The 20,444-nt window shown below is 44.0% G+C and overlaps 1 protein-coding gene across 1 annotated transcript in view; it reads left to right on the top strand.

The window, feature by feature from the left end:
* The first annotated feature begins 13,834 nt into the window (after positions 1-13,834).
* The window catches only part of FGD3 (FYVE, RhoGEF and PH domain containing 3), a 111,537-nt gene continuing 104,927 nt past the window's right edge, over positions 13,835-20,444 (top strand). Inside the window, exon 1 of the mRNA XM_086470412.1 lies at positions 13,835-13,982. Within this exon, the coding sequence (XP_086326538.1) occupies positions 13,835-13,982 (148 nt within the window). The remainder of the gene's footprint in view (positions 13,983-20,444) is intronic.

The following is a 20,444-nucleotide window of genomic DNA, read 5'->3' as shown; positions in this document are numbered from 1 at the left end:
ATTGTTTCTGCTCTTCAAACAGTAATATATTTGAGGAATTTCAAATCTTCATATTTAAGTTTAAGGAGAGAAGGAAAAACAACTGTTCATTTTAGTCTATGCTGCTTTGTATTGCTTGACATTAAAAATATAGGGAGCAAGGTTAAGAGAAAGGAGAAACTATTTTTTACACAGAAATTTTAGGTTAAAACAGTTTCTCAGTACTCAGGTGCATGCTAACTCAAGGCTAAGAAAAGCACTCAGGCAATTTCATAATCACAAACATTTTTCCCTTAATTTGTGATGATGAGACTGTTCCTCACTAGGACAGTTTGTATCCTTATTCCAAATTATATTGAGTAAACATTCCTGCAGCTTCTGCTAATCTCAAATGTTGTTTATCTTATTTTTCTGGATGGCGTCTACCCTGGAATTCAAATTAATGCAGCTCCAGGCTGTATCAAGGGATAGAGAGTAAAGTATTTGATCCAGCAGTAGAACATTTGCTTCCTGTTATCGACAAATGAACAATGAGCCTTTATTAAGACCATTGTCAAAGTCTTAAGAGACCGAGCATTAATCTCTCTCTGTTTAGAAGCCTGTGGTGCCTATGCTATTGACAGCCTGGGGAGGCTTTTGAAGGTTGACCATACCTGGATCTAAGGAACAGCCTGAAGTTGGGCCTTCCTAGATGGGGAAAGCATTAATTCTTTTGAGCTGGTAGTTGTGTGGTTATTTAGTAAAAGCTCTCAAAAATAGGGTTTGGTTTGTAAAATCAGGTTCCGTGTGGTTTTGCCTTTTTCCATAGGGACCGAATTCCTAGCTATCAGCTATCGCCGCTGTACACATGCTTGTCATGCTTTGGGTGGCAGGGTGTTTTGTTTTGGTTTGGTTTTTTGTTAGTGCAAATGCTTGAGTCAAAACAGAAGAGAGGTCAAGCATGACCAAAACAGAAGAGAGGTCAAGCTTGACCAAAACAGCCAATGCCCAAGGACCTGCTGGCCGTGAGTCACCTGCATGGTTTTAGCTGCAGGTACTGCTAGTTAGTTTAGCGCTGGTGGTTACCATGCAGCCTGGCAGGCTGGAGGTTTGCTGCTTCGCATCTGTTGGCAAAAGGTTGGTGTTTTTTCTTTCCTGACTCCAGATGCTTTAATCTGAGTAACAAGTCGGGTAACTGGGCAGATTCAGAATAGTGTGCAATTCTGTCAGCGTGTCTGAAGATGCTGTCGTGTTGGAGGATGAAGCAGCTACCCAGTGAGCTGGAGATGAAGTAGCACATCTGACCATGCTCTAGGAGCTGGGTCAAAAGAAAACTGGCCACGCTGTGCCATCACTGTTAAGCATAAGACCAAGCTCCCTGTCTTCCATCTGTTCTCCCTAACAAGGTGGTCTTTGGCCTTCAGATCTGATGCCTTCAGATCTCGCCGCGAACATGAGCACTGCTTTTCTGTTCCACTTCTTCGTGTCCCACTGTTGGGTCTGTGCAGGCTGCTGAGCAGCAGCCATTAAGTATCAGTTTTGGCCTTTGCTGACGTTACTTTTGGAACCAGCTGGAACAAGAATGAATCCCATTTTCAGGCACCATGTAATTTGGTTTTTAGTTGCAGAAACAAAGCCATCTTTGTAAGACCTGCTGGCTGTTTTACGCTGTGGTTGGCACCTTCTGTTATGCTCCTGGCAATTCATGGTGACACCTTCTAGGTGTCTGAATTGCACCTTCCTGTAGGCTGCCAGTGAAACTACATGCCTGCCTTTGCATCACTGATACTGTTTTTTAGGTTTTGTGGTTTTCTTAAGTTACCACTTTTAGGTACAATATTAGAATGGTGGGAGAAAAGAAAAAGTTGTTTCACAAAAGAAAAAGCATCTTTGGCTTTTACCTTTTTTTTTCTTTTGTGCTATATAAATGAAGGCCTAGGTATTCTTTTTCTTTAGACAAACAAAAGTATATATGTATATATCTCTTCTGATTGACTGTTTAATTCCTGTAAAAAAAATACTTGCTAAAAGCTTGTTCAGCCTTTAGTTGAGGCTGAACAATGAGGGCATGGAATAGCTGAGAACACTTCTTCCAAGAGCTGTTATGCAGAGGCTAAGGAATCTTTCATTGACTCAGTAAAATACGCAGTTAGGCTCTCAGTGATGTTCACAACTGCCCTAAGTTATCAACAGTCCACAGCAGGACTGGAATTGCAGCCCAGAGAAGGGCTGAGAGCTAAAGATGATGTCCGTGTTCTGCCTTTCTGATCTAGTTGGAAAAGCCGGTTGGGCAGTGGAAAGTGTGGTAATGATACATGCCTTTTTCTCCTCCCCTTTGTTTCTTATTGCCCTTAGAGTCTTGTTATCATGAGCTTTCCTGATTCCTTTTCTGACTTGGGTTAGACTCTTTATTCTCTTCTGGAAGGCTCTTCCCAGAGGTGTAAAGTGAGACTGTCACTTTGCTGCTTCATTCTCTCTACAGAGCTCATATGGCTCTTTTAAGAAACCCAACAGAACATCTGCTAGCAATGGGGCAACAAATGTGTCGTCTTCCATCTCTGTGTCATTTGGAGGATGCAAAATTGCCATTGCTGCTTCTCCCATTCCTCTGAAGGCCAGTTTTCACCAGTGTCCTGCGTCAGAAGGGATCTTACTTTCATGGAGGCAGAAAAAGCTAGCAGAAGCAGCCTCTGGTCCAATCCCAAATACCTATTCGCAGAAAAACATGTGTTTTTGGGGGGGATGAGGAGAAGGCAAAGTGGCAGAAGGAGAGGCAAGAAAGTGGGGAGAAAGGGTGTAAGCATGAGGCAGATTTAAAAAAAAAAATAATAAAAAGGAAAGGGAGGTATGCAAGAATATGAAAGAGGCAGCAAGGAAAAAATGGCAGCAATGGATTAGGATGGACTGTTGAGCAACTTGGAGCAGCTGGATCTGCTGTGGCCAGAGATTGTTTGGCATAAAGCCTAGGAACAGCTCAATTCCCAAAAAGCAGCTGGCAATTTAGTGTAGTCTGGTAGTACAGATGGCATAGTGTGCATTTCTGCATCTTAACGGGATCAGCTAGCACATTCATTAGGCGCCAGGGCCTAGGAAGAGGCACATGAGACTACAGAAAGAAGGAACAGTGCAAGAAAATGAGAACGTGAGGGAGAGGAATATGTACCCTGGCATATTTGAATGCTTTTGTGTATGGTTTCAGAATGTCTCATGTGAGTCTCCTGGGTTGCAGCCATCCTCTTTCTTTAAGCTTCAGTTCTTAGAATGATTTCTTATCAAAGTATATCAAGATATTTCTTCTAATTAATATCAGAGTCAATCTAAATACAGCTATACTTAGCTGAATGTCAATATCAAGTGGTACAGGTACACTTGACTAGCCTCAGGTTAGGTTGTCTTTAAACATGGTTTTAACTAAATTAGTTTCTGTGTGGTTATATCGAGAGAACTAAGTTTGCTGCCCCAGCTGCCTTTGGAAAGCTACTAGTCAAGTCAGTGTCTGTGTCCGTACCAGCTTCCAGTGCTAAAATAGCACAAACACGGTGATACCTTATTCTAGTGATGGACGCTCTCCTGGGAGGGCTGAGTGATCTGTGGCCTTCAGTACCCTCTGGAAACTGTGCAGGAAGTCATGGCCAGGGAAAAACAGAAGGGCAGTTAGGAAGAGGGGCAAGAAAGCTGGGCAGTGCGGGACAGGTCCAGAGAGGGAGCCACAAGATCGGTGTGGGTAATGTGACATCAGTCCCTGAGAGGTTTAGAACTTACTATTCACAGCTGTGATACTGCTGTGATAACCTCCCTTGTTCATTTAGAGCCTGCAGCTCTGCAACATCCTCACTAAAGTCCCTCGGTGCACAGAGCTAAAGTGTGTAAGTGCAGATGCTGTTGTAAGTCTGCTGTGGTGGTATGTCCACAAAAAAAGGTTGCAGGGTTTGTGTGATGACAGACTACTAGGGCTTCTGACACAAAATATGAGTATTCTCATGGGTAGTTGTTTATACTGGGCAGTCTAAAACTGGTTGAAGTAGTGTGAAGAAAATTTTTCCAAGCGAGCTTCAAGAGACTAGAGGGAAGGCGAGAGTTCAAGTCATTGCTCAGCAGGACACCTGCCTGTTGAAGACTTGACAGGAATGCTTGTCCTTTGACCTTGCTGTGTTTTTTATTCTTAGTGCCCAGCAAAGCTAGGCATAAATTTGGACAGATGAGTTAAAATTTGTAGTAGCAGATCAGTTTGTGCAGCATGGCTGGAGGATCTGGCCAATATGAAGGTGCCCATTAAATTGTATTCTTTACATGTCTGGCCACCACTGAAGATCTGAACAATTTTTTTCCCCTACGTGGCATTTGTGCTGAAAGTGCCAAATTTCCAGTTCAGCCCCTTCATGCTCTGTTAATTACAGAACTGTTAAATGTCTGGAACAGCTCTCTCTGTAATCGCAGCTCTGTGAAAATAAGATTGACTGTGGTTTGAGAGAAGGGAGGAGAATCCAGAATGGGAGATAAATCTTGTTCCCATCTCTCCAAGAACTCTTTTCTAGATAACAGGATACAGGAAAAAAAATCACACCAAAACCAATCAACCAACCAAAACCAAACAAAAACCCAAAATCAAACAACCACAAACCAAACCAAACCAAAAACCAACAAAATACTATAGAAGCCCAAATGTCTATGCTTCAATTTAGTGCCAGTGGTTGGTGTTGAGGTCTCGCATACAGAACATTAAAATATTTCAAAAGGCAAACACCACGAATACATTCACAGAAGCTTACTGGGAAAAGACTGGATGCCCTGGTAATTCTTTCCTTCTCTCTGGCTTTCAGCAGTCTCGTGAAGAGTTGTTTCATCCTTGTTCTTTAATTCCAGGTTAAGGATATGTTCCTGCAATGAGGACTTTAAAAGCTTTGTCACGTAGAGCTGCGAACTGGATACATCCATTCATAACTAAATCACAAAAAAAAAAGTAAAAGTGATGCTTGAGCATGCAACATCACTGCTCGCAACTCCTTGACGGTTTCATTTTGGAGCAGTTCTGCCAGCCCAACACGAGATGGCAGCGCAATACAAAGCGGCTCAGTTGTCCTCGGCTGGCTGCAGGGAAAACGGGAGTGATGGCAAAGCAAAAATCGTCACGTTTCTTCCGCGCTAAAAGATTTGACTTTTGTCTCAAGAATTCTTCTTACTCCTCACCCCCTGCTTCTTCTTCAGCTTTGCCAGTTTCCCCATGGCTTTTCATAGCTCATCTCGATTGTATTTCTTGCTCTTCTGACAAGTTGCTAGCTTGGCAGGTTTTGAACATAAAGCTTTATGAACGGTTACCATTGCTGCAAGTGATTACTCTAAGAATCATATGACAGACAATAAATGGAACCACAAGTGCGAGGAAATTCTGCCTTTTTTTTTTTTTTTTTGGATGCTTTTGGTAACTCAGCTTGGTTCTTGAGTGTAGGCCGTTTGTCAGTATGCCACATAATCCGTTATTTTGGGCTTGCGCTGGACCTGCAGGAACCTGCCCTGCCTGCTAATTTTAATGCCCTGTAGGGAATGGGTTGTGGGCCAATGAGAGCTATGTTTCCAGCCGCATGTTAGGTCAACAGGCTCGATAAAGTGGTTGCCAACCAGCAAGAGCTCAGCCTGCATCTTCCACTTCACCTGTCCTTAATCCAGAGTTTGAGAGCACTGTTTCAAAACAGGATAGCCACGATTTCATTGCAGGTGAGTATGGCAGACTGCGGGCAGTTCTGGGGGAGGCGGTTGCACATCATTGAGTACTACATATTTTCAGCTCACCACCTACCGGCATGACCAGTTTGTGCAGGGCCCTTTGTGAAAGGTAAGAAGCTAGGCAAGCACTGCAGAGGATCTTGCAGCAGACATCGAGTCCCATTGTACAGCGAGGAACAAAGCTAAAACTGTTGAAATAAATCATAACTTTCATTACCAAGTGGATAGCGTGGCCACACATGCCTGACAGATAGAAGAAACTTAAATATGGAGTTCTATAGAAGCTGTCATGCTTTGGCTCTCTTCCCTGTCATGCCATAGCTGTTTGGGATCTCACACTATTTTTAGGAGTCAGAGAACCAGGAATCTGCTCTTGCTTTGCAACTGATCAGAAAAAAGATTTAGAGCAGATGGGAGAAGTACATTTGGGCTTCCTGCCACCCCTGAGCTACTTTCTGTAAAGGAGTGATGGTGAATTCCTGCACCTCTGGTCTCCTCATTGGTTTGTTTCTTGCTGTTCCTGTTCTAGCTTGCTTCAACACACATTTTGGGAAAGGTGTACATGTCAGCTCAGGGCTCTGCCGTGCACTGAATCATTCAGAGAAAGGATAGCTTTGCTTATGGAATGTTACGTGCTTTGGTTTTGGTTGTGAGTCCTACTCATTATGCCTTCAATGGCAACTTCCTTACTTACGGATCTCTTTTTCCCTTTTTTCAATGGCTGCAGGAAAATCCAGTGTCTGGTCACAACATGATCAACTAGTCTGAAAAGTTACGAAGAAAGATATGTCCAGCTGATTGCTCTCTTCTGCACTGGACCTGAACTCATGGTGTCCCTTGTGGGTTACTATCACTCTTCACAAAAGAGAAATAATGCCATAGATGCTTTTACCACCCAGTAAAAACAACCCCCAGTGCCAAACAGCCTGTCTCTGTGATAAGACTGAATGAAAACCTAGGCTTCAGTGGGGAGCATTAAGGTATGAAGGCAAGAAAAAGAGGATGGAACTTTGCTCCAGAATCATGGTAAGATGTGGATGTCCATAGAGATGTGGGCAAAAAATGGCCCAAGAATGATTCAAGGGAATTTGATAAATACACAGAAAGGACTTAAATTTAATGCCTTGTGCTAATGCTGCCCTTTTTCCTTTTTTTAATGGTTCGGTCTTCACAGAGGTGGAGCCTTGCTCTCTTTTGCAGAAAGGATTTACACACAGACATGTTTTTGTTCCTTTCTCAACGCGAGTGGAGAAAAGTCTGAGCTAAATTCCTCAGTTAATAATAATAATGGGAAGAAAAACAAGGCTGAGCAAATTGACATCTAGGTGACCAAATTCTAAGTACTGAAATGAAAAGCCTAGTTTCATTAGAAGTTTTGCTGCTTAGTGCTAATGTAGAAACTACAGTAATTCATTCCAGTGGTACACCTGCTAAAATTGGTGTCATTTCTCAACAGGAGATGGACCTGCTACATCAAAAGTAGTAAATAATTCTATTATTTAATCAACAATTAAAGGCTAATAGCACTCCAGGAAAGACTTGGTTTCTCTCACAGATTTAAAGAAAGTCCACCAGAATCACCACTCTTGGGTCTGCAGTTCATCTTCAATGGTATTATTTCCCTCACAAGTAAAGTCATGTGGTAGAATAGTTGGTGTATTTAAGCCTCACAAACGGATCCCTAGATGCTACTTAAAGCCTGACTTTTCTCATTACAGTGACATCTCAGAAAATACAGGTATAAAGAAAAACAGATAGTCTAACATCTCTTGTCTATTAAGTATATCCAAAATGTACGCACAGGGTAAAAACTGCATCTACTACATCATTCAGTAGACAAAGATCTAGAAATAAAAGTCCTTTGGCTAAAAAGCCACTCCCAGATTCTTACTTTCAAGGAAGTTCAGGCTTTATCCAAGCATATAAATTAGATTAGATGTTAAAAACTGTTCTTGAAGAGGTCACCTAAGATGCTTATGCTGATTCAGCCTACCCAATAAATTCTGTGAGAGGGCTGGCCATCTGCCTCCTTGAAGACAGGAGATACAAATTGACTATGCTTTACTAAATCAGGTTTACCTACTGCTTTTTCTGGGGATGGATGCGGCACAAGATATTCCGTGTGACAGAAAATAGGCGCATCATTGAATGGCAGCAGCAATATGTAGATCTTTCTCTCCCCCTCTGCTTTATGACTTGGCTAAGCCAAATTGTGAGTTGGGCAGAACTGTAATTACCAGCATGTGGTTGTACGGGCAGCTTTGAGGGCTGCAGGAGTTAAGTTGCGGGTAATTATTGATGCTTTTGCATTCATGGGGATCCTGATAACACATAGCCTAGGTCTGTGAGAGGAGCCATTGACCATGGCTGGTTTGAAATGATCATTCAAGAATGTTACTGTATGAGAACCTTTTAGAAGTTTCATGAAGGGTTGAAGAGAATCTGTTTTTAAAGGATGTATGTTTGTATTCTGGATGATTTACTAATAGATTACATAAATATTGTACTAACTATTTTGGTGATTTTTTTTCAGAGTAAAGATGTTCTAAATATTTTGGCTTCAAGTGATTTGCAGGGTCACCCATAAGTCACGGAATAATTATGTAACTGATGTGATGCATTTAGAGTAACAGAAAACAAGGCATGAGAATGCCTTTATCAAAATTCAAAATAAGTGGGTGTTTGTTTCTGAACCCAGATTAACTGTGACCAGGATGACAAAAATCAAGTGCCGCAATTCTCTCTTCCTGTTTGAAAGCTAAACCTTGTCTGCCAGACCACTGTGGCATGTCTTAAAAGTCAACATTTCTAGCCTCTTTCAGGCCAAAGCTGGAGTCAATTTCTAATCTAATGGTACCCAGAAAAACAGTATTTCCCTTTTGTGTTTGACAGAGGTTCCAGTTTTAGTACCTCTCTGATCAAAGCAACAAACTGACACAATCTCAATTTGGCTGATTTTAGGTTACCGAAAACTTTGAGGTAAACCCTGCGATGCCCTTTCAATTATCTGAATATGTAACAAATATTCCTGAAAAGGCTTAACCTAAATCCTGCCCAATGCTAAGAGCATTTAGATACCTCTGACCTTTTCCTGTTGAATAATGGAGTTTATGCTCCTAAAAGATGTTGCTTTTGAAAAATATCACCCTCGATGCATCTGTGCCATGTCAGATGATTCAATTCATAAAGCATATCTTGGTTTTGAGGGTACTATGAAAGTCGGTGTTGTTCGGAAATGTTTAATTGAATGGCAACAAGCTATAACTCCTCATTTACTTTATAATATGATACAAAATAAATGACAAACATGCGAGTTGAAAGGACCTTCTGGGTCACTGAGTTCAGCCCCAGTTCTGCAGATGAATATACATGGCTGACAAGTCTACAGCTTTCAGCAATCTAAAAATATAAAGGCAAACCCACAGCAAACAGAATCTAATATATGCAGAGAGGTTTCTATAACACTACTGTGTTCTGTCGTAAGTTTAGCCTTGGTATTCCAGTTGTGGCGAGCAAACAGAGACACTCACTGAGAGATCAAGGTTCTGGCTGCCTCCCATGTTGGCTTTTTGCTAAAGAAGTCAGTAACACCTCCTCGTTCCCATCACCTGCTCCTGTGAGCGTGGACAGTCGCACATCAAGCGTAGTTTTCTGGTCGGGATGTTAGGAGTCCCCTAATGATCTAGGGGACTACCCTCATTGTACACCAGAGACACAGAAGAAAGCAAGTGGATCCACCATCTTTGTAGCTCATTGTTATTTGTCAAGTAAAGGCAACAGGATTATTGTTTTCCCCAGCCAAGCATTTAAAAGATGAAGAATGGCTCTTGCCCTCCTTGAGGACTCAAAGGACATTTTTAGTTGTGAAGATCAGGCTCTGGAAAGAGGTGACAGACTCTGAGTGTTCATTATCTGTGATATGCACCTACTTCTGCTCTCAGAGTCCAGATAACAAGTTTTGAGGTATATTACCTTAAAAATATCTGAATCAATGAATATGAAAAAACTGTTAAGCTGGGGTATAAATAATACCAGTGAAATTAGGAAGTCCAGGGCTTGAAATGCCTCAGTGTTAAGGAGAACTAACCTTGATTCAGAATATGAGCCCTAGTAAATACTTAAGTTCAACTCCTTTATGAAGTAGGGATAGAATACAGACTATTCCATTCTGCTATAAAAATAAAGTAAAGCAGAGCATAAAAGCTGCTCCAGGACTTGTGTCCTGAAGGGAGCACTGCTTTACTTTTATCTGCAGTTCCTTATTTTTGTCTCTGTTGTTCCATGGGGTTTTTTCCCCTCTAGCTTCCTGGCTGCTCTTGTAACTAGTGTTGGTGAATATGGAATAAACTTGCTTTTGCCTAAGGTATCATTAAAAAAAAAAAAACAAACCCTACCTCAGTAGGGTTTCAGCTTAAAAATATTTCCCCTTGAAAGCTACCATTGGTGAATCATTTTTTCCTACTTTTTTTTCAAATTTAAAGTGAAAGCAACAGAATTGGTTTCAGTGCTGACATAAATTTTAAATTTTTTAGTGCAGTTGCTGGTTTAATCTCATTGTGAGCAAGAAACAAAGCAGTGCTGCTTTCTTTGCAATTGAAAAGGCTCCATTTCAAATTCACGAAAATGGGATTGCATAAATACTTGGAAGACTTATTACAGTAATCTTCAAATCTTCATCTTCAAATGAAGAGTAGGCTGTTCAGAAAGGAGAAAAAAAAGCTCTAATCACAATTCTGAGAGTTATACATCAGGACGCTGTACACAAAGGAACTTTGTATATTCGGTAGAGTGTCATATGATGGCAAAAGCACATGAGGGTCACCCTGAGGATTACATCATCCAGAAGAGAACACAACATGCATCTCTTACATGAAAAGCATGTCAGACAAACCCCGTGTATTTGCAAAGCCTTAGCTTTTAGTCTCCAACGTCTCATTAAATCTATAAGAGGTTATTTTTACTCTCTTTAGATTTATCTTTCCTGGACATGCAATGATAATCCTTATTTAACTGCAAAGCCTACCATGAGGGAGAATTAATTTGTGTCGAGCGAACTCTTCTTGTAAAAGAATTTTAATGAGATATGACAGGCAACTTTTTTCTTTTTGGGGAGAGAAAGAATGAGTATTTGTTACTAACTGCTTACACTGCAGTTATTGACCCTTTTCTCTGACCCTGGCACACATGTGCATTAGACATCAAGGGTTTGAAAACAATAAAAAATATCCCACGATAAAGACCACATTCAATGGACATTGCTCGGTGCTTCAGAGCTTAAAGGAAAGTATATTGTACTGGGTACAAAGTGTGATTTGCATTTGCAAATAAGATTCAATAAAACTGAGACCTTAAGGTGCTTGACAAGACCCAGTTCAACGAAGATTGCCAATCAGTTTCTGTTCTGCTTAACAGAAGCTGTGACTTCAGCTGAAGTGACAGAAATGTTGACAAGACGGACTTGTTCCTATTATGACTTCCTTCACAAGGCGCTGAAGGGAAGCAGCTTGAGTGCCTGAAACAGGTTAGGAGGAAAGAGCTGGATACGGATCTACAGCCTGCAACTCAATAGTGAGGTTGAGTCCTATGCTTTTACTCAGGAGTCATAAACCGTGCTGCAAAGTGCAATCCCAGGTTTTATTCCTCATGCTCTTAAGGGATTGGATGCCTCTCAGTTCAGGGGGGGAAAGTCACAATATTCGGAGGAAGCGTCCCAGCAGACAGCTGCTTGTTCTAAAGCCAAATCTGCAGTTTCCCTTTTTTGCTGGCAGTGTCAACCTACCTCCTCAGCAGCTTTTATTCCCTCAAATCCCTAGCAGAGTTGCAAAAAAGAGCCCTTCTTGTCTTTGTTGCTTATCCACTGAAACTGCTTTCTGACTCCAAATTACTTGCTTTGGTTGAAGAAATGGCTTATTCTTAGATGTGAAGAAACTCATGCTGGCCCTTTGTTACAATCTTAGCCAGCCAAAAGTAATGGCTGCAATTTAATGTTTGCTTAAATTGTAAACTCCCTCCAGAATTACTCAACTCATTCTGGTCAGAGATACAAATTAAATACTGCATCTGCCCAGACTGTAGGAGTTGAGAATGAGAAGTGCTCAAATTCTCTAGAAAAAAAAACCACCACCAAATCAAACAAAAGTCCTGGCTAGGGTAGGGAAAGAATGGGACAGGAAATCAAATGATCCCTTTAAAGAATGCTGGTTATTTGGTGTTCTGGTGCTATATCAAATATGCTTAAATGCCTGAAATAAACAGTGGTTTGTCTCAGCTTTATACATTATAGCATGTACCTTGCTTTCTCGAGAGCAAAGAATCTGGGTAACTTTCAACAATTTTTAAGTTTTTCTGCTGCTGAACGCCTTTTATATCTGATAACCACACAGCAACAGTTGGTAAGCTCGGAGCTGCTCTGGTGAAAGTACTTTAGAGATGATCTGCCTTGCTGTCCTAAAGGACAGGGCTAATTTCAGGGAGCTATAACCATTTTGTACAGCAATAAATGTGGGGAGCCTGATCTCCAAAACCTTTAGTTGTACATTAAAGTTGTGTATCATATTAATTCTTTGAGGTAGGATTTTGAAAGTGACAGGTAGGGTTTCAAAAGTAACATCAAGAAATCCAGGCTGGCTCATTAGTGATAATTCTGCTTTCTTACTCTGGTTTAACTAGACTCTATTCATAGGGTTACTCTAGAACAGCTGCTCCTTTTATGCTGGAGTAATTAGTCCAAAGAAATCCATTTTATGAAATTCATTACAAAAATATTCTTCCGTTCCATCACACTGCTGAAGTTACCCAGAAATGTATTTCCAATAACAGAGCCTACATCAAAGCTGGATGTTTCAGGGGAAAGATAAGGAGCAATGACCCAACTACTGAGTAATAAAAAATAGACTAAAGCCCAACATAGTTAACTGTTGAATTTACTGGTTTAGCACTTTTTTCCTGAAGGTAAATGCCTTTGTGAAGGCAGTTTTACACGGTTTCCTTCTTTCAGAGATAGATTGCTTGATATAGGTTTTAAGCGTAATACATTTGTTTCATTCCTTGCGGTGAGGAGGCTTAGATCTTAACTCTCAGGAAGCTCTCCTGTAACAGGTACCTTACCTGAAAAGGCAGGGTTTTACTTTGGCTGCAGCACACCCTCTGCAGAAGGAGCACTTGACCAGTGTCACGTGCCCATGAAGGAAAGTATCACCCTTTGTCTCGGCAATGGCTCCCGGCAAGTTCTGCTCCCTGTCCAAAGCACAGGGTGGGGAGCCAGGGGGGGCACCTCCTGGACTTTTCAAGAAGCCCTGAAAGACCATGTGGCTTGGGTTGGGTTTCTGGGAAAAGGCTGGTTGAGGGGGACCAAACAACGGGGCCGGTACCTGAACAGCTCTCTGACATGCCTGTAAAGGACAGGACGCTAGCCTTGGGAGCCACCCGTGGCCCCGGCACCCGAGTCTCAGCGGGGCCTTGCCACGTGCCTTCCATCTGCCCCCCAGCAGCTGTGCCCAGGAGCTTTTGGCTCTGAATACAACAGCTGGTGTGAGAACCCGAAGACCCTGGAAGCCTCCCTTTCTGTTGCTTCTGATGTAATTTTGGGCTTTGCCCCGAAGACGCCGCCTATTTCTTGCCCAACGGCACAGAGCCCGGGACAACCCTCTCTGTGGTGTGCACGGGCATCCCGAAGGGCCTGCGTGCCCCTTCCTCCTGGCCGGCTGCGGCCAGGGCCTGGGCCTCCAGCGGAGCCCACCCGGTTTGCGTGAGGGGAGCGGGACTGCTGCGGCTCCGCGGGAGCCCCTCGCAAGCAGTGTCCCTAGGGGCCACGCAAGCGGTGGACGTTACTTTCCCCGGAGTCGCTCGGCGGGTCGGGCGGGAAGGAGGCGGAGGGGTCTTCCCCTGCCCGCCACCGCGGCCTGCAGCGGAGCTCCCGCCTCCTGGCCGTAACGAAGCGCTAGGCCGGGCTGGTGCTCTCCTCCCCCGCCGCCGCCCCCGTGCCGGGAGCAGCACCTGGTCGCCCGGCAGCCGGCGCGGTCCATGCTGGCGGGTCCCCCTGGCCGCCTGGGCTGGGCCAGGGCGGGCGGCGCGGGACCGAGCGGCGACGGGAGGCACCTCCCGCCTCCGCCACCTTTGGGGGCGCCTTGTCCCGCTCACGGCGCCTCATGGCGCGATGCAGCTGCAGTCGGAGGGAGAGGAAACCCACCCCCCTCGTTCGGCGGCCGCCTTTGTAACTGCTCAGCCCGGCGCGCCGCCCGGCCCACCTCGTAGCAGCTCGGGGAGCGCCGGCGCGCGGCGGCGGGAGCAGATGGAGCCGGAGGGTAAGGCTGCGCTCCCCGGGCCGCGCCGGGCTCTGCTGCCCGCCCGGGGAGAGGTTTCGTGCGAGCTCCGCGCTCGCCCGCCAAGTTTTCTCCTCAGCAGAGGCCGGGGTGGCCAGGGGCCGCGGGGAGCCCGGGCGGGCGGGGATCCCGACGGGGTGAGGTCCGCGGGATCTCTCCAGCGGGTGCGAACGGCGGCCGGTCCCTGGGCCGTCCCCGCTCCAGGTGTGCGAGGGCCGGAGGGGCAGCGCGGCCTGCCCGGGCGCTGCGTCCCTCCGCCCGCCCCGTCCCCTCGCCGCTCGGCGGGCGCGGTCCCGGCGGCGCTGCCCGGCGCCAGGGCCCTCCTCTGCCCGCTCCTCCGCGGGGAGCCGCCGCAGCGCCTGGAGAGGCGGGCGACGGCGCCCCTGGGGTCGGGGTGCGGCGCGGGGCGCGGGCCCGGCCCCTGGAGCCGAGCAGCCTGAACGGATCCGGGGCGACGCTTAACTCTTCCTTTTTTTTTTTTTTTTTTTTTTTGGTGTGTCCCTCTCTCCATGAGCGGGATGGCGCGTTTCTAAGGCAAACCCAATTGTCGATGGGCTCCAAACCAGCCCTCATTAGGCCTGAGCTCTGCAGCTGGAGCTGGCAGACGCCCCTGCCCTCGTCTTCCATCTTCGCGGAGGTGAAGCGCTGGTGCGGGAGTTGCGCTGCGGCGCTTCCCTGGCGAACTTGGGGGGGTGTCTGCGGGCACCCGGGAGATCCACGTCCCTGCGCGGCTGACAAGGCTCGGGGATTGCATGTTTGAGTAGATGCAGTACTAAGCTGTGTAAATATATTTTTAGTTCTCCTAAAGCCACATAAAACCAGTTCTGTTAGACACTTACTTTGGTAAGACTATTATTAACTGCATAGATCAAATTTATTCCCTGCCACTCCATGCTTAGGCACGTATGAAATGCTGAGTTTTTCTCCACTGTCTCCTTTTTAAATACGTTTTGGAGCTGTTAGTACTTATAATGTAAACAATTTCTAGTGGCAAATTGGAAACCTCTGAGCCATAATGGTCTGTTGCGTTTAGCTGGCTGTCTCCTATAAGCCCTGCGGTCTCATGCAGACAAAAAAAAAAAAAAAAGAAAAAAAGCGCCCCCAAAACCTTACGAGATTCATGTTTAGAAAATTGGCTGCATACATCGTAGCTGTTTTTTAAACTTCAGTACCTAAGTCACATTTTCCATTTCAAATATTAAGAGTGGTTAAGCTATGTTAACGGGATATGCTCTTAGTTACCTTGCAAGCTTTAGGGAATTTTAACACAAAGGAAAATGGCTCTACGATTTAAAAGAGTCTGGAACTAACCACTTCTTGCAGTGCCTGATAGGCAGCAGCACCAAAAGTGGAAGAGACTATTGGCAGTTGTTAATGACCACAGTTGGTTTTGTTGTCCACGATGAGACATATGCAGAATGTAAATGGGCTATTGATGGTGACAAAAACATTGCTAAAAGTATTCCTGCATTCTTTATAAGAAGTTTATTTTTAACAGGAAGCTGGTTTTCGTAATGCTATTAAGATATTTTAGTTACACACTTCATACTCAAACTAGCAGACCTGTGTTTATAAAATCATACCCTGAAATAAGCAAGCTGGTTTTGTTCCTGATTTAGCTGGTTTATGACCCAGTTCTTTATATTGTATGTCTCCTTACTGTAGTAAAGCTAGAGAAAAATTATAAAAATGAAACTGAGTTTAAAGGAATGCCTTCTTTTGAAGAAAAAAAATCCTTATTTTTAAAAGATGGAAGTTCTCTGCCCTGCTTCTTGGGTAGGTAAAGGCTGGATCAACCCAAGAAAGTTATGGTGAGTTGCAGACCTGCTCAGGTTCCATATCTGCCCTGGATCCAGGCATATTCAGACAATCTGACTTCTGGCACCTCCTGAACTTGGGAACCAATCTTCAGCACATTGTTTGGAGACAGGTCCTCCCATGTGGATTGGAGCTTGCAGGAGCTGGAATACCTGTGTTAGCAGCCTGTCTCTCCACTGGTTAGAGAAGGAGCCGAGGCTCTCGTGTTAGATGCTGGTAGATAGGTGCTTTAGATATCCCACTGTATGTGTGAATATGTACTTTTGTTGACTGTGGTTGTCTTCAGTGAGTTGGTTATTTCTGCTTTCAGAGTTACGGCACCTAGAGTGTGGTGATCTAACAGAAGCCTGTAGAGGCTAAGCTTGCTTGATCTTGTGACTTTGATGAAAAATGCCCCGCTTGCGTCATCCTGGCTCAAGTCATTCTTGAATGGAGCTGGAATTGCTGTTGTCCAGTCCCCTTTGGTGCAGGTCTTTGCTTTTAAATGTGTCTAAAACTCTTGCTGAAAACGAAGCCAGGACTCGTTCTTCCCAGAGGAGCTCTGTCTCTTTCCAAATGTACAGATGCAAGCCCTATCAGGTATCTCCCACAGAGATGGGGAAGAAAGTCAGGTTGTCCTTTCCTTTAGGAAATCCAGTGTGGTGTGGTAACGCCATGGGAAGTACTGACCCACAGAGTTCTTGTGAATGTCCCCCAAACTCCAAACATTGATGGCAGTCATAGTGTGCAAAGAAATTGAGACTTCAAAGCTTCTTTGGTCTTGAAGTGTCTCAGAGATGCAAGAGAGGGTATTATGTTCAAACCAATAAAAATGGTTGAATCAAAATAGAGTGGTGATGGTCCTCGTGTTGTTTTGTGTGAGATGAGCTTTCATAGTGTGGTCCAGAAGAAGGAAGACCATCTCTTAGGTCAGTAGCAGTGGAAGCAGGTTGTCGAAACCCTAGGACACCATGGTGGAGGGAAAGACTTGGGAAGTCAGAATCCAAGATGGTTTTTTGTTTGTGCATTGTTTGCATTGCAGTGTTTTCAAGACAGGCTTTGTGGGTGGGTGTTTCAAGGCATCCCAAGGGTTTTATACTTGGAGCTCCCTAATCAGGTTGCTATGTGTTTAGTTTTGAGGAAGCCTTGTTCTCGGAACAAGCTGTGTGAGATGGGGTGATTTGGGGACTGCTGCCCTCTGAAACGCTATCTAAAATCCATGTGTTTTCCACTGGTTTTCAATGAAAAATGACTTTTGGAACAGCTTTGTCTCCCCATGTGTCTGTAAAGCGTCCAGCTCAACAGACACTGAATGTTCCTGACTGAAGCTCGGCTGTTACTACCAACCCAGCTCAATAACAATGAATGTATGAGTTTTTTTGAATTGTTTGTACCTTTTTTTGGTTTAGGGATCTTTTTAAGGTTATCGGACATCAGAAACATTGGTGCGAATGGTCCTGCTTTGGTTAGAGAGTGTGACAGAGTGGTCTATATGGGGATTGAAAGGGCAGAGAGTGTAAATGCGACTATGATGTGATTAATGCTTTGTTTCCTCTCTGACTGTACGCTGGTTTCTGCTAAAGCTGTAAACCTGTAAAATGCTTTTGAGTAAGATTCATTTTCTTCTTCAAGCTGTTTTGCAAACATTTACAATGTTTTTCATTTACTGAATACTGAAAACTCAGAGAATTTGAAACTGTTTTAAAAGAGGTGGCTGGTAAAACATAAGTAATAAATAATTCTAGCTCCCAGGGCTGGATACAGATATCGTGTTAGAGATTGGAGCTAGTGATTATGTAGATGTTAGCTTGTCTGAGTGCAGTAAATAGTGGGACAGATTAAAAGTAGTAATAACTACTGTGGTATTCATTTTTGTCAGCATTATTAAATTTTAATGCGAACATGAATGTTTCACTTGAGAAACCTTGGTTTATGGTTCTTGCATGATGAATATTGATACCATTTGCAAAATATGTCACCTGTTGCAAATACTCTGAACTAGTTGAAAGTTCCTTTTAAGTACAAAAAATAACTTGATGTCTTTTTCCGATGTGGAAACAAAGGATTTGAGATAGCCTGAGATAAGGTGGGCTAAGGTACAAGTGAGAGAGAGGAGAGAGAAATTATGAGGGAGTATCATTGAACTCCTCAGCTAGTTCTTTCTGTGATGTGGCAGCTCTCGAGCCACACTGCATATCCACCACCAGCTCTCAAGTCTCTTGTTTTCTTGTCTTTTGCCAACCTGTTTGAACTCCTCACTGAGCACTGAGCCCGGTTGCCCTGAGTACAGGACCTCCACCATGAAAATCCATGTGCAATTTGGAATAGATGATTGCAGCTCAGTGTTGCATTCTCTGGATCAACGGTAATTGGAAGGCAGTCAGTCACGGCATGAAACTCTGGCTGGTTTGGAGGATATGAGTAGTGAAATTTGAGAAGGCCTTTGTTGGTGGAACAATAGTGGAGGTACACTGGAAAGTGCTTCCAGTGAAACTTTTTGCTCCTCCCTCTACTCTCCCTGCTCTCATTCCCCAGCCATCTCCTGTAAATGAGGTTTAGTGTAACTATATTTGCATTTTGCACTTTTCAATGTCTTAAAATTTTATGGATCTTTGAATTTTATTTCTCAGTTTGTGGCTTTTTGCTCTCTTTGTATTGGCTGTTGTTAGGAGTTTCTGGTGCTGTGTGCTTGCTTTACCTTGATACTGGGCGAATGCGATACCAGCAAGCGCAGAGAGGAAATGCTGATGCATGATGTCCTCTCCTGCAGTGCTAAATGGAGTGACAGCCTGTTGTTCGTCTCCATTCCTTCATTGGTGTGGCCATTGCTTTTTCTGGCAGCAGTCACCATGTACTGCTGTGAGAAATACCCAGGGTGTGGAGTTGTGACCTGGCTTCTCAGGGCAAAGTTACTGAGTTTAAATGGCATTATGTAAAGCACATTGCCTCCCTGGTCCCTGACCGCTACCTCTCAAAATGCTGTTCTCCCTGCTTTCCCTTGTGGCATAACTGGCTTTTGTTGCTATTTTTGTTTTTCTGTGAAATGCAATTGTATTTTGGAGTTTATTGGTATTACCCACTTCCTTGTTTTCTCTCATATTATTTGGCCAGGCTTAAGACTCTGGTGTGGGAGAGAAAGCCAGTGATTTAACTGCAGTGGGAGGGCTGGGTGAACAATTGGACAGGAAGGCTGGGGAGAGGAGGTTGCTTACATGATATAACCTCAGTTGTCTCATGCAGGATTCCCTGCAGGGTCCTTGAGGGACTCAGAGAGGTGATTTCCTCAACTTGTCACCTCCAGATGCTCCATTAACAGAGGGTCGAGGTTCCTACCTCAGAGCCGGGCTATGTCAATAATGCTTCAGATATCGTCAAGATGTTTTTCTCTCTCTGTCTTTCTTCTCTGCCCTTTGGTATGGTTAGTGTTTTGGTTAAGAACTCTCAAAACCCATGACTCTTTGACAGTCAACTGTCAGCATAAAAAAGTTGCAGAAGTGCTAAAATTGGATTTTTCTTCTCTGTTAAGACACTTGGTACTGCCTGAATGATGTAATATGTGTTGGTGGTGGGACTGGGAAGTCTGGGCTTACTGTCACATGGCATCCCTGAGAGGCTGGGCAGGTGGACCTTCCTGGGTCCCATTCTGTACTTGCGTTGGGCAGGAATAGCCTGGCGAAGGAGCTTTTTTTTCTTGGAGTATGTCAAGCATTATCAACTTTTTTGTCTTGCTTAAATGCTGGTGACTTTCTAGAGAGCTCAGTGTTACTAAAAGCAAGGATAAACATTTCAAGTTTTTAAATTGCCCAGGTTTCTACGGTACATGTAAATGTGTTGGATGTATTGATTGCTGTTCTGAAGCAAGCTGCTGACATTGGGTAAGAAGCTGTCATCAGGCAGCAAACGGAGTGATGTGCAATTCATGGTCTTCAAATCTGTTGTTAGTAGTAGGAAAAGGCATCTGTTGGGATGACAGAATCTTTGAGGCGTTAACAGAGAGGGAAGAGCAGATCACTGGCAACTGCTGTGAGAGGCAAGGAGCTGCTAACATCGTAGGTCCTTGTGAATTTCAGTATGGCCGTGAATAATTGTATTACTGAAATTATATTTTAAAATGTTGAAGCATCGCCTTTTGAAAGGTAATTCTTGAATGTCTTCAGAGATTGATTTGATGCTGCTGCTTAGAAATTCTTTTGCTTAATGAAGGTTCAAGGAGAGAATTTTTATGCTGGACTGCTGAATGAATTATTTTTGCATTCTATTTGCCATTTTTCTGTCTCCAAGTGTTTTCAGTGTTCTGTTGCTGAAGTATACAGAGCCACTCCTTTAAGTGTAGTTACCTCTATGGTTAATTTATGTTACTCATTGAGCTGGTTAATTAATGTGAAGGGCTAAAACACTTGATGCTTTGGACTCTGTTAGCTGTCAGCCTGTTATTGGAAGTCCAGCCTCTATCCTTTGGACAGAGTGCTTGGGTATGCTGTATGCATGCAACATACACAGCTGTACACATCACTGGGGCAATTTGGATGGAGACTTTTCGAGGCTACCAGCCTTCATATCAAAGAATCTGATATCTACAAGTCCGAAGAGCCCTGTAGTCCCAATATTTTTTGGGAGGCAGGGAGACATCTAAATATCGCTTGGATG

The sequence above is a fragment of the Leptosomus discolor genome, chromosome 9, assembly GCF_034619465.1.
Source record: "Leptosomus discolor isolate bLepDis1 chromosome 9, bLepDis1.hap2, whole genome shotgun sequence".
In the NCBI taxonomy this organism is placed as follows: Eukaryota; Metazoa; Chordata; class Aves; order Leptosomiformes; family Leptosomidae; genus Leptosomus; species Leptosomus discolor.
The sequence above is the reverse complement of the archived record's forward strand: the minus strand, read 5'-3'. Positions and strand labels throughout refer to the sequence as shown.